Source organism: Cetorhinus maximus, chromosome 6, assembly GCF_964194155.1.
Source record: "Cetorhinus maximus chromosome 6, sCetMax3.hap1.1, whole genome shotgun sequence".
In the NCBI taxonomy this organism is placed as follows: Eukaryota; Metazoa; Chordata; class Chondrichthyes; order Lamniformes; family Cetorhinidae; genus Cetorhinus; species Cetorhinus maximus.
Genome location: NC_135884.1, coordinates 39,020,583 through 39,034,860, shown reverse-complemented (window position 1 = coordinate 39,034,860; position 14,278 = coordinate 39,020,583). Strand labels below are relative to the sequence as shown.

General features: G+C 39.4%; 1 protein-coding gene across 6 annotated transcripts in view; it reads left to right on the top strand.

Moving 5' to 3' along the window:
• cadpsa (Ca2+-dependent activator protein for secretion a) overlaps positions 1–14,278 on the top strand; it is a 580,082-nt gene that overhangs the window by 486,510 nt on the left and 79,294 nt on the right. For 4 of the 6 annotated variants that reach the window (XM_078543642.1, XM_078543641.1, XM_078543639.1 and 1 more), the window contains one exon: positions 2,797–2,904. In XM_078543642.1, coding sequence (XP_078399768.1) covers positions 2,797–2,904 — 108 coding nt within the window. Of the gene's footprint in view, positions 1–2,796; positions 4,415–14,278 lie in introns of those variants that run through there. The other 2 variants (XM_078543640.1, XM_078543637.1) reach the window with 1 other exon arrangement.

Here is a 14,278-nt window from a genome sequence, read left to right as displayed (position 1 = left end):
GTTTTTTTAAAGACTATATTCCTGAGATCTGGGTCTCTAAGCTCCTCATCTGAGGACACTTCCATGGAAGAACAGCATTCTTGGGCAGAACCTTGTTGAGGCCTCAGGTTCTTACCTGACGGCTGGTGAGCCGATGAGAGACCATGCTGCCTCTTGTCAGTGTGAGTTCCCCTGGGATCAAGACCCCAGGGGTGGAAGTCTCACCTACTGAGAGCTGCCAGCCAAACAAAGGCTGGCAGCTGTTTGCTCAGCAGTGCCAGAATCCCAGACCACAAGTGAGTAATGTTGCGGGTGGCGGGGTGGTGTCATTTGCAGGGTTGGGGTCACAGGGAGAGGGGTGCAGGGGGACCGGCAGCAAGGGTAGCGGGGTGGCTCTTAGCAGGGGCCCCCCTTCCCAATGTGTGCAGGCCCTTGATCAAGCACTCTGAGTGCCTTTGATCAAAGAGCCCTCATCCCACCAGAGGTGAGAAGATGGCTGCACAGTTTCACCTGTCATGCAAGCTGCATGGTGATAGACCCGTCTGCAGCTAGGTTAATACCAGCAGTGGTGAAATGAGGCCCTTAATTGGTCATTGATTGACCACTTTAGGGCCTCAATAGGCAGAAGAGCGGAAAGGTCAACCATGGGCCTTCCCACCCAGAACATAATTGTGGTGGAGGCAGGAAGGCGGGGGCGGGGGAATCCAGCCCACCTAAGGACATGCTCTTCCCATCCTTGCCACCGGCGAGAACACAAGATCCTGGCCCTGGTCTCTTCCAAACCGAGGTCCTCATTCTCACTAATGCTCACTGACTCGCCTGATAACAACCCTCTGATTGTTTAACTAATTCCTTACATAGTGTGACTTTATGCAGACACATTGCAGATAAAATGGCAGGGTGAAGTTGGTGCCAACTTGGCAGCAGCTGTTGGTTGAGAAGCACCTGAGAGTCTATCAGAGTGAAGCATTGTATTTTCCAGTCTGGACCACTAACATCTCTGCAGGCATCCTACCACAGAACTACTACAACAGAGCCTCATGCCAGCAGAAGGAGAGGGAACTGTGCCTGCTGACTTCTCAGGCTTGCTGCTACAAGCTGAGCCTTCAAAGTCAGGGCCTGGTGGCTGCAGAGGATCCTAACTGTTTGCAAACCAGAAAAGAAGATTGAAAGAAAAAATGGAACACTTGCCTTCCCATCTTCAGCCTACCCTAAAACACTTTCACTGACACTGAGTGGGACTCTGGTGGCAGGCCACGGCATCGTGTTCCATGCCTTTACACTTAGATGTTCATTGAATATTGCATCAGGAAAAAGAGAAAATGGCCAGGAACACTTTGCTTCACCTCACTGGCAACACATCAAAGGACCTGTCCCCTACTGCACGCCTCACCTCTGCCTTAAAAATCATGGGTATCATGAAGCAGAGGCCATCATAATTAGTTTCGGCTCCATTTTCCCTGACATATGTGGCTTAAAAAATGGGACAGCACCTGGAGGCAAAGGTCAGGAAAGTTGACACCTACACAAATGTGTGGTATGTTTGCAAATGAATAGGAAGAGATTTTCAAACACCTATTCCTGGAGATACTGCACTTTTACCAAACTGAAAATGTTATTAGAAACATTTGCCACCTCTGAATATCTTCAAGCCATGGTTACCTTAATTTCTTTTATACCTTTGGTATAAAAATCGCATCCCTTTGTGCAACTGCTAAAACCATTGACCATCAGCTTCCATATTGATTCAGTGACACCACTTAGGGACAGCCACCAGCACCAACTCTTTGCCCTACGTACAAATTAACCTTTGTTAATTGTTCAGTATCATATGTACATTCCTAACAATTCAAAATACCTGGCTGTTAGCTTTTAGGCAGTATCCCACTTTACGATTTAGCTGAATCTTGTAAATTACTTGAGATAATTGATAATTACTCACTGTCAAGCAACTACTGTATATTTAAAACTCTCCAGTAGAAATGAAGTGTGAAGTCCTAGCAAAAGGTACTTAGTAAGAGGAGATAAGTGTGGTAATGTGTTAAATTTAAAGCAATAAGTTATATATTCTACTGATTTCCTCATTTAGATTTTACTTTCTTTCCTTCGCTTTTCACATTATTTAACCTTTCAACTTTGGAGGATAGATAGACAAACTGGCCTGAGGTCCATGCACACTTAGCTTAGGATTTACTTTTTAGGAGGTGGGTGAGGGTGGCCTGAGTTACCCATTACCCTTTTTTTTGTATAGTTTTAATTAGTTTCTCCATGACTTTCATGGCTGAAGTTGGATCCAGCATTTAAGAAATCGGAGGCAATTATCCTTGTTGAAAAGCTATAACCCTATGCCATCATGTGACCCAGCTATTAACGTTGAATCCTGCATTATTGCAGTGAGTCAAATAATAGCATGTAGACTGGAACTATATAGGCTGTAAGCAGGAAAGAATGTATCATTTACAAAAATGCTCACTTTATAATGAAAAGTATAAAAACAACAGAAATAGATATGGATATGTGCAGAAAGAAATAGATTGGCTGAATTTAGATTATCTGAAACCTTCGGTTTGTGTAATAACTTTAGCGAGCTTTCTTCTTTTTCTTCAAGATTAAATAGCTGAAGGTGCTTTCTATGGTCAAGTTAGGTAATTGTAGTGTTGAATGGGCTTTGTTTTTGCTGCATGCCAATCACCATCAGAAACCTCATTCACATATCATTAAACTGTCTGCTGTTTGACTGGTGCAGGAAATCTCTTAGTTTGCACTCTGCAATAAATACTATCTAATGTAATTTTGCATTTCTTTTTTTCTTACCAGAAACCTGGGATGGATTTGGCAGACGCCTATGTGACCTTTGTGCGCCAGAGTCAGGATATCCTGCGTGACAAGGTCAATGAGGAGATGTATATAGAAAGGTTATTTGATGTAAGTAAATGCCTTCTCCTCCTTGCTAGTCAGGGAGGAGACCATCCAAAATGTGACAATACTAAAGAAAGAGGGATAAGTCACATTTTGAGACAAATTCAGTGGCTATTTAATCTTTTCTGTCCCTCTGACTCAGGCTCTTCTCTGCCTCTCTCTGTTCTGACTCTGCACTGTAATCTACTATGTATGTTGCGTCAGCTCATGGTCTGTCTGCATGTGACTTCTGTCACAGTGCTTTCTTATGAGGAAGTTTTATTAGCTCAAGTCTATGAGCAACTTTGTAAGAGATGGAACAATATTCTCCCCAGTGCACACAACATGTATAAGTAATATAAAAATAAATGCTTGTTTTTATTTCTGTGTAACTGTTAGCTACCCATAAAGAAATATACTTCTGTGTTTTTGAGTGTCATCAATATATAGAATACCGATAGTCATGAATTCACGAAGCTAAATGTTCATGTGAACTCTTAATATAGAGATCCTTGTGCAGTAAATGGCAAAAATATATTTTTCACATTTGGAATAGGTAAACTCTGGCTAAGGTTACTATTTGCTTTGAAAGACTTAAGATAACTTTGACAGAATTATTTATGAAATTTAGTGCATTAGTGTATTTAGAATACCTATAGAATATTTAGAACTTATTTGTCCATTGTGTCATTTGGTACACCACTGCTTTCTGTCATTTTGTTGTTTGCAATGTGCACATAGATTTCATCACACCATTGTTGTTGCTCCTCTCTTTTAGAGTTTATCTATTTAATAAGGTTATTAGCAATATTCTGTAGTGTTTAAAGGGACATATATGGCAGTGTACTTTCCTTCAAAGTATTACATTACATTTTTAAAGTTATTTATGATAATGTTTCATTTTTTTAGCTTCTGCTTTAAGTGGCACTTTTCTGATTGAGGGCTTTGTATAGTAAGACAGTTACATATTATGTTACCTTGCTAATATGCTTTTATAATGGCTGTGCCAAATGTCCAGTTTCTGTTCAAAAAATTCCTTCCTATCCTTTATTCCTTTCTAATTGCTTTCCATCTCTATCCTTTCTTTCATCCGTTCTCCAATAATTAAAATGAAACTTATCTCTCATATCCAGTGGTTTGTCACATTGTATCAAGCGGCACGATTTTCAGTCAAATAATCTTCCTGTGTACATCTACTATCATGACCCACATCTTACAAGAATGTTTCATACATGCATAAAGCACTTTAAGAGCTCCTCAAATCTCTATGCATGGATGCCTAACAGGGATTTTAAAGGTTGTAAGAAATGGGGAAAAAAATCACCCATCCAGTAGACATTGGAGACATGGTCAATCCAACTAAATGACTAACTTTCAACTGCCATTGTACCATGGAAATCACTAACTTTGTTATTGAGTAAATACTGACAGTCAAGCATTTCAATGGTGAGTCAGTTGTTATGTTGGTTGATTCTGTCTAATGTCTAGTTAGTATGTCATTTTCTCCAATTGTGTTGTAATAAACTGCCCAAAAGCATTTTTTGATTTTTACTTTATTCCTCCATTCCCCCAACCTATTATGTCCATACCATTGCCAGCTGCCAGGCGGCTCAATGGTCTCTAGCTGTATATTTATCCATCACCACCATCATCAATACAGCAATATATCTGGGTGACAATAGATAAGATTTGTAGGGTGGAGCTAGTCCTTAGCCGCTTACAATCCTTTCTAATAATGTGTAGGAGAACTAGTTAAACTCACCAAAGAAAGGAATGGTGTTCCAGTAATGGTACCCCTTAGATTCAAATGGAAAGTCACCATTTAAGAGTATCTGCTATCTTTATGATCTACATTTATGTGCAATTAAAACAACATATGAGTTGGTCTACAAATAGCAAGCAACGCTCAATAGTTGTGTAATTCTAAGTAAACTGTTAGACTTTTAAGATAACAGCACCAGCATTTACATGTTCTTGTATCATCTATTTTGTCATAGCTTACTTGCTAAAACCCAATTATTGAAAATGTCCAATAATCTTTTGATTGCTGTGTTTTGGTGCATTGCATTTGTATGCAACCACTTTAATGAAAATAAACCACCACAATCTGAAATTCAAATTAGACAAAAGAAAAAGACCAATTTTGAGCAATTTGGAAAAAGGTTTGGAGGCAATTAACTATGTTCCTAGCTGTATTCAATGAGTACTTTCTCTTTAAAGGTGGCATCTGAAAAACGTTAGAAAATAAATTTATGATTGGCAAAAATGAATTAAAGATGCTACTGGGCACTATCTTTCTACTGGGAGCACAGCTAATGGGAACAGCTTTAATATTTTCTCCCTGTGCTGTAATTACAGCTACATTCTATTTAATAATTCGGGAATTTGTGCCAAAGAGATTATAAAATTATGCAATGCTTCTGAGAGTATAATCTTGTGCACTAAGTACTGATTGATACACTGCAGCATGTTTGCTTTTTCTAGTTTATACAGTATATTAGAACATGACTGGCATGTTTAATTCCTACATATATTTCATAAAATTTTAATGTGAATCAATTGGTTTCAGATTATGATTTGAAATAGTCTTATGTAGATATGTTTATATTCCTAGTTGATTAAAAAATGAACAGGTCATATATTAAAGAAATATGTTATACATGAAAAAATGTGAGAGCAGACGCATACCATGATTTTGAGTTAAGCATTTAGAAATACAATTTATTTGGGATCAAAATGTTAAATTGACCTACTTTCCAAATTTGTGAATGGACAGAACTGATTTTCTATGGGCACAGTAAAAGCTAACATAGAGAATAACCAAACTGTCTTGAATTACCCTGAATATAAAATAAACCAGTTAGGATTTGTATCAAATATTAATACAGCTGAATTCTGAAATAATTGTGTAATTACAATACATTGCATCTTTCTCCCTCATTTTTCTTTCATTTTCCCTCATTGCCTCTTCCAGTATTTACCTTTTGTGACTTACCATCTTTGTTTTCTACATTTTAAAAGAGGATGGATGATGTTAGTTCTGTCATGTACCTGAGAATATTTGAGGTAATCCTTCAAGAACTTGAATTTTAATTCGCTATTCATAAATTATTTTAAACCATTCCCCTGTTTTATTTTTGTATTTAAGTGCATGTTTAAAAGGGATCTCTAAGCAAGCAGTGATATATTATTGTACACAAATTTGCTGTACAGTACTGTTCAGGTATTTGTGCTTTCAGGAGATTATGTAGCTTCTAATATTACTTTCCATGTTCTTTATTTTAATCTCCTTTGGGAAGGAAATTAGGTGACCAAGTCAACTTTGGAATTCTGTTGGACCTCATAATTTCATTTCATTGCTATATTCAGGGTCACTGAAATCACTTTAATGTGCTTTGCTTCAGATGTAGGAAAATTAATTCATTGCTTTGAAAAACAGCAGGTAATGGTGTCTGGTAGAACTGTTTCAAATATATCTATCTTTTACTTTTTCCTTTTCAGAGTAGTACTTGTTTGAAAAGAAGTATGGATATTAATAGGGTTAAATTCAGTCCTTTGAACAGTTCAGCAGAAATGAGTCTCCAGTTTCTATACTGTTCAGCATAATTCGGATTAAAACTGGAGATGTGGGGGAGATAGTGGTCATAACATAGTCACTGGACTAGTAATCTGGAGGCCTAGGTTAATGCTCTGGGGACATCTCAACACAGCAGCTGGTGCAATTAAAATTCAATGAATAAACCTGGAATATAAAGCTAGTCCTGGTAATGGTGACCATGACAATTATCTTTGATTGTTGTAAAAAATCCGTGTGGTTCACTAGTGTCCTTTAGGGAAGGAAATCTGCCATCTGGCCCAAATATGACTTCAGACCCACAGCAACATGGTTGACTCTGAGCTGCCCTCTAAAATGGCCTAGCAAACCACTCAATTCAAGGGTAATTAGGGATGTGTATCCAATACCCACATCCCATGAAGAATAAAGGTAAAAAATGTCCCAGTCAAAGTTTTGGAAAAATAATGCTCACATAAATGTTATTAATAAATGTCTCTATCCATGTGGTAAAAATTGATTGGTACTGCAGAGCGAGATATTTTGTATGATTTTCAGGCATACATATATGGAGGGGTCATTTTAACCTACCCTGCTGGGCAGGAAAGGTGCAGGCTTGGGTTTGGCACCAACTATACACCCAACCCAATTTTAGTCTTCATTGACCTTAGCAACCGAATATCTAGATAGCTGAAAAAGTCCTGATTCAACCTTTGGCCTGCTAATTAATGTGTATTTTGCATTAAAACTGACTGCTAGGAAGGAGCTCTTAACAAAAGCTTTTCACGTCAGTGATTATGACCAGGATGCACTGCCTACATCAAGTGTTAAGCAGGCACAGCTGACACCAAAATCAGTTGGTTAAAAATTACAGAATATTTCTAAAAATAGTCAATACCTTATAATGGTGCAAGCTTTACTGCAAATCACTGTAGTCATAGCACCTGTAGGGTTTACTGTCAGCAAGCAGTGAACAAATTAAAAGTGTCTGATTCAATCTTTTTTAACTGTTCTCAGAATTTGCCCATTCCCCCTTCGAGCTTTACAAATCATAACATACGTGACAGTGTCTTTAAATTATCTATAAATTAGCCTTTGAAAGAACTTTATTTGTGGAACTACTTAGAATGCAATAGCTGGAAAATATGACTTGTTACTGTGTTTGATAACAGTTTTATGCAGTATTTCAGTATATTGGGTGCAGTTTATTGGATGAAAATAACATAAGTAGGAAGAGACTTGCAATGAGTGGCATATTTTCAACTGTAAGGACCGTAAGTACTACAATTTTGTTAAACATATTATTACTTAATGGCACCAGACTGTGTTTAAACATTTGAGTTGTCATCACTTTCCACTTGTTGGATTATGCCCCAATTACAGAGTAATAAGCCTTAAGTGTTTCTTAATGATTTGTAATTTTGGTTTAAATGAACAGTAAATTTTCTGTTTAAATTACCTGAGAAGTGGTTATGATATAGAATTTATTTTGCTTCAAAAAACTTTTTTAGTGCCCTTTTCATGACATGTGTCAAACTCTTTGAAATCAACTGGCCTGAAATATTACCAACAGTCACTGCAATAAATTCAGTTATTTGCTTTTAATGAAGATTATAATAAGCAGTTATTTTCACTGACGCAGCAAAACTTGGCACACAAAATGAAGCCTGTGACAGTACAAAAACATAATTTTCCTCATCTATCATATGTATAGCTGAGCTGCAAGTGTCTTAAAAAACCTCTGTGTAGAAGTAACTTAAGCTGTATCGTTCTGCTATTACCTACCTCATTATGCAAAGATAACTTATAATACTGCAAACAGGCTATTGCAATTTATGTTGTGGTAATTTGTGATGCACTTTAGGATATGCCACCTAAGAGGCTGGTACCAAAAAGGCTCCTTATATTTCTGCATATGTTTCCATGTATGTTGCACCATTATATAATGGCTTCCAAAGTTTCATCCTGTCAATAATCTGTTACATGTACTGTTCTACTCACCAGTGCAGTTGACAGGACTTTGGGAGTGAAATTAGTCCTGGGCAGTGATGCTAAACAGACAGGTGCATCAGCCCCATTTTATACACTTCAGGATTCCCCTTTCCAATTTCATGGTAGTCCAAATAACATCAAATTTGCATATATTAATGAGACTCCTACCAGAGTCAAGCAGGCATCTCGGCAACCTAATAAACAGCGTAGTTAAGTTGGTAATGGATAAGAATCGAGTGGTAACAGGTTGCTAAGTGTTTTGAGGTGATTTTACCTGACCGGCCGCCCCATTCCCAACAAGCGAGAGTGGGTTGGATACTACATTAGTAACTGGATAATAATTTTCCAGTGTTTATGCTTCTTTCACAGTTTGCGTCTCTCCACCCTCAGTCAGCTGCAGGACAGTACTCATCTGGTTCCATTCCTACTTATCTAATCATAGTCAGTGTATCACCTGCAGTGGCTTTTCTTCCCACTCACACGCCATCACCTCTGGTGTCTCCCACATTTCTTATATAAACTACCCCTTGGCATTATCATCCGAAAACACAGCATCAGTTTTCACATGTACATTGACAACACCCAACTCTACCTCACCACACCTTACGACTTCTCCACTGTTGCTAAATTATCAAACTGCTTGTCCAACTTCCAGAATTGTATGAGCAAAAATTTCCTCCAACTAATATTTAGCAAACCAAAGTCAATGCCTTCAGTCACCGCGACAAACTCTGTCCTCCAGCTACCGACTCCATCCCTCTCTCTAGACCTGCCTGAGGCTGTACCAGACTGTTCGCAAACTTGGTACATTATTTGACCCTGAGGCGAGCTTCTAATCACACAGCCATGCCATCACTAAGACCACCTAGTTCCACTTCTGTAACATCACCTGACTCCGTCCCTGTCTCAGCTCATCAGTTGCTGAAACCCTCATCCCTTCCTTTGTTACTCTTAGACTTGACTGTCTTAATACACAAATACAAAAGCAAAATACTGCAGATGCTCAAAATCTGAAATAAAAACAAAAATGCTGGAAATCCTCAGCGGGTCAGGCAGCATCTGTAGAGAGAGAAACAGAGTTAATGTAAGCTACTGAGTATTCACGGCATTTTTTGTTTTTTATTTCCATCTTATCACAATCCTGGCCAACCTCCCACATTCTATCCTCTGTAAACTCTGCTGTCTGTGTCCTTGCTCACATCAAGTCCCACTTATCCATCACCCCTGTGCTTCCTGACCTACATTGGCTCCCAAGTGTCTCATGTGGTGCGGTGTCAAACTTTGCTTTATAACACGCCTGTGAAGTATGTTGAAACATTTTATACAGTAAAGATGCTATATAAATACAAGCTGCTGTTGTTATTGTTTCTGCTTCGTGTTTTTCAGACATAGCTGGAAACTAAAGCAGTACCTTCAGAAAGATATAGCTTTGTAGTTAGCAAAAATTCAGAGAAGTTGTGTTTAACTTGCTAGTACTTTTAGAATATGATGTTTGGGAAAAATGTAGTTGACATTATATAGCGCTTGTATATTCAAACATCTTTTGATACAATTCCATATAGGCTTAACGCTAAGGTAAGGATTCATTAAATAAAGGCCAAAGTATAATCTTTCATACTTAAATCACTTGGAAACATGAAGCACAGAACAGTCATAAGCCAGGACATTTAAAACTGAAAATGGGTTGAATGCAGTGTAGCCCGTATGTTTAATGTTGGACTCTTGCTATTTTTTAAACTGTTTCTTTATTATATTAGCAGTTTTACATATTGTGCACGATTCCTGGGATGGTCAGGAATGTATTAAGTTTGAATATAGCCAAAACCTAATGTATACTTAGATTATACTTATTTCTTAGCCCTCCTAGCTCTCAAGATTTGTACTTCCAAGTTGGCATTGTAGCAATATGCTTCACAGCACCATCTACCTGAGATTTACTGAAATCAGGCCAATTTTGTTTTACAGTTACTTGTAGAATCTTTTTTGACTTTAAAGAAAACAAAAAACCTTTTGCTAAAATAAGTTCCTTCTTTACCCTTTTTTGATTTTTGATCCTTACATTTTTGTATTATTGGTAATTCACTAGTCTGATTTGTAAACTTAATTGTGCTGTCCATTTTAGATTTAATCTGTGTAGCTGGCTATCCTCCATGGCTTCCTCTGCTGGTTACCTATCTGTTGGTTTTGGCCCCATGCTCTCAGCATTCACCTGTGGTTGCCTATCTTATGGTTCCTTTTCCCATTGGCTTCTCTGTCTACTTGTTTCCTTGTGCCTCATGGCCTTTTCTATCCACTCCAGCTTCACTCCCTTTCTCCTCTGTGCAGTTGACCCTGCACTTTCTCTGTTTCTCCAATTCTCCTTTTTTCAGCAGCTCACTCTGTCCATTTAACATTTTATTTTATTCCATTCCGCTGTGATTTCTTCTGTCCATTTAGGCTGTACTCTTCCATGGCTCGTTTTGTCTGTTTATACACCATTCTCTGTCCACTTTGGTGTTGCACTGTCTATGTACATCTGTGGCTGCCTTTTCTCTTCAGTTCACCACCTCTACAGCTACCTATCTTCATTCCTCCCTGATCTTACTCTGTTCCTGAAGCTTTGTTGGCTTCAGATTTTCTTTCTGTATACTCTCATATGACTGTCACTCTCTACTTTCTCCACTACTTCGTGAGTTACATCATCCAATGACTTCCTGTAGTTGATTCCCCTCCCCTTTTTCCCCTCTGATCAATGGTTCTTTCTTTCCACTTGACCCCTGCTGTCACTCTTTTCTTTCATCTAAATCTACTCTGCATCAAAATTTTTATTCAAACGATAACCATCCTTCACTCTATTTTCACCAACTCGCCCATGCCCACTACTGTTGCCAAGGTATGGGAAGTGCTCATATACCTCAAGAGTCTCTCCTTAAAAATATATGGGAGGTGAAAGACTTGACTGACCAGCTGTGAATTGATATATGAGTTTTGTTTTGGCAACATTCAAGAACAGACAGAATCTCTTGTATGCAGAATTGAAGAGATCGAGAGGATTTCAATTCTGGTGCAGAGTGAGTAACGACACTGCAGTCATCTGCAAACTGTGGACCATGTATACCTATGGTTGTCAGTTTAGTTCTGGCACGTAGGCGACCAAGATTAAAAAGTTTTCCATCTCAATGCTATTTAATACTGACACCAGAGGGCACTTGATCTCTGATGAGCTGAATGGTTACTGCCAGGTAGATTGTAAATAGTATGGGAGCTATCACACAGCCTTGGCTTGACCCAAGTCCAGACATCTATTTCAGATTTCCCACTTAATGGCCGGAATTTTCCAGCCTCCTGTCCCCCCACCCCTCCTCTTCCGGCAGCGCGTTCCTCCACAGCCATTGAAATCTCCATTCACATCGGTGTGGTGTCAGGCTCCTGAGGCTGCTCTCCAACTGCACGCTTCCTGCTGGATACAGCTGCATTCAAGCCTCAGGTGCTGGTGGCCCTTTAAACATGCCATTAGCACCTTCTTCCACCTGCTGTGGCACCACGGCCGCTGCCTTGAGTCTTGTCCCCCAGATGCAGCGTCTTCGGCAACCCCGCCTGTCAGCTGCTGATTGACCATCCGGCGTGAGATCACTGTGCCATCTGCTTCTGATTCCACCTCCGCAACCCCTTCAATACAGCTAAAGCTCCGACCCATGTTTCAGTTTTTTGAAGTGAATGGTCACTCCAAAGTGACAATTTAATGTAAAGGATCCAGCTCCAACAAAATCTTTATTTGTTTTAGCTGGCCACAGATGCAATTTTCAAGACTGGGGACATCAGTTACACAGCCACAGTAACTAGAGCTATCGCTTCTGAGCCACTTTCTGCAGATACACCCCCCAATACTGCAGCCTGAATTTCCAATTCCATCATTTAGGTCAAGGTAATCAAATAGGTCTACTTTTTGCATTTTTATCACCTGATTCTGCAGTAGATCAAGAGGGGCAAAGCAAAATTTCACGATTCTCATACTAATGAGGCAACTAGTTGCTCTTTCTCAAAGGGGAGATTTTCTTTCTGAGATGGAAGGAAAATTTGGTACACAAATGTCCCCAGCCTCAAGTTGAATAGGTTGGATAAATGCCTGGGTTTATCAAAAATGGATAATTGCTCTGTCGTTGAGCTCACGAGAAGGGTCTTCCTTAAGCCGAATCCGAGGACTCTGAAGTATCGAGGTAGTTTCACAGAATCTGGACTCAAGCGCAGTTCTGGCCTTATGCACTCCACAGCTCCTTCAGCTTGCCATGCCTCAGAGTGTGGAATGGAGTAAGGATTCATCCCATACTGTCATACGTGTTGCGAAATGAATCTGGATCAGAGTTCCTCTTAAGGCCATTGCTCCCTAGAGAAATTAAACCAAATTTTTCACAAGTATGTGAAACCTGCTTTTGAACCCAGTCTCTGTGGCCATGCCTAGTCTTCAATTGCAGTTTTTTTTTTAAGATTTGGAGATGCAAATTAGCTTTAGTATAAATAACTCACTTAATATTGTGTGTTGATGACACTAAAACGTAAAGGAGAAAGATGAGTTGGTTGAATGAAGGTCATGTCTGTAGCTTGTCCTCTGATCTCAGCCCTACAGATATTGGAGCAGCACAGTAAATGCTGTGCAGTTTTCTAGTTTCCAGTAAGAAAGGTACATCATATCTACTCATTTCTTTGTTAGTCTACTGTGGCAGAATCCCATATAATATTAGATTACAGTTGCCTAGTTGGAATGTAACTTTCAGTTCAACTTCAATACGTACATTTTTAATATTTGTCAGTCAGGTGGTTGACATGTAAAAGCAGCTTTAGAAAACACTAACCCAAACCAGCCAAATTCGGGGTTGTAACTGGGCAGGCCTGACAATGAGCAGACATCTTAGGACAGAGTAGGTATGGCATTAAGCAGCTTATTTATACTGAATAGAAAAGGTCATGTACAATGTTTCTGGAACAACCACTAGACTCATTGACACTTTTGGGACAGGTGCACTGTTTATTATTTGAAGTGCTGACTTTAACTTTGTGCTATGTAAAAAAGGGGAATATTCAGTAAGACCCGTTTTCAGGATGTGTGATTACCTGCTGCGATTTGTCTTGTTTTTTGTTTCAATAATGCACACAGGCCGTCGACATTGTAGATGAGCTAACTTTATTGATAACACATTTCCTAACAAGCACACATCTGCAGTAGCTGAATTCTATCAAGACCGGTTCCAACATGTGCTATCTGACTTTCAATCCCCAGGTCAGGTGACCCCATCCCTGGTACAGAGTACTGTATAGTATCTAATACTGCAGTCCACAACCGCAATCAACTATTATCATGACATTTCCCTTTTTGAAAAAAAAAACTTTTATACAACTCAAGTACACAAAGGGCAGAATTTTGGGCTTGGTTGGGTCGGGCAGAAGCAGTCAGGAAGCCGACCACCGCCTGCAATTGGGGCTGGACCGAGATTTCATGCTGACAGGACAATTAAGGCCCACCCAGCTTGAAACGCACGCAGCAATGCTCAGCGCTGCCTATGTGGGGTGGGGGGGGGGGGTAGGACAGCGAGTGTGCGAGTTCATGCATACGCACAGGTGCATGCTGGAAAAGTTCCCTGAGGCAGCTTCAGGGAGCTGAAGATATAAAAATGAAAAATAAAGAATTATAAAATCGTAAAAAAAACACGCCCCCTCATGTGACTCTGTCACATGAGCAGGGAGATGCTCTTAATGAAATGTTAAAATTTTTATTTTATTTTGAATCTCAGAATCTTAATGGCACAAAATACCATTCGGCCCGCCATGTCTACACCGGCCCTCCAACTGAGCATTATGACTTAGTGCCATTGCCCTGCCTTT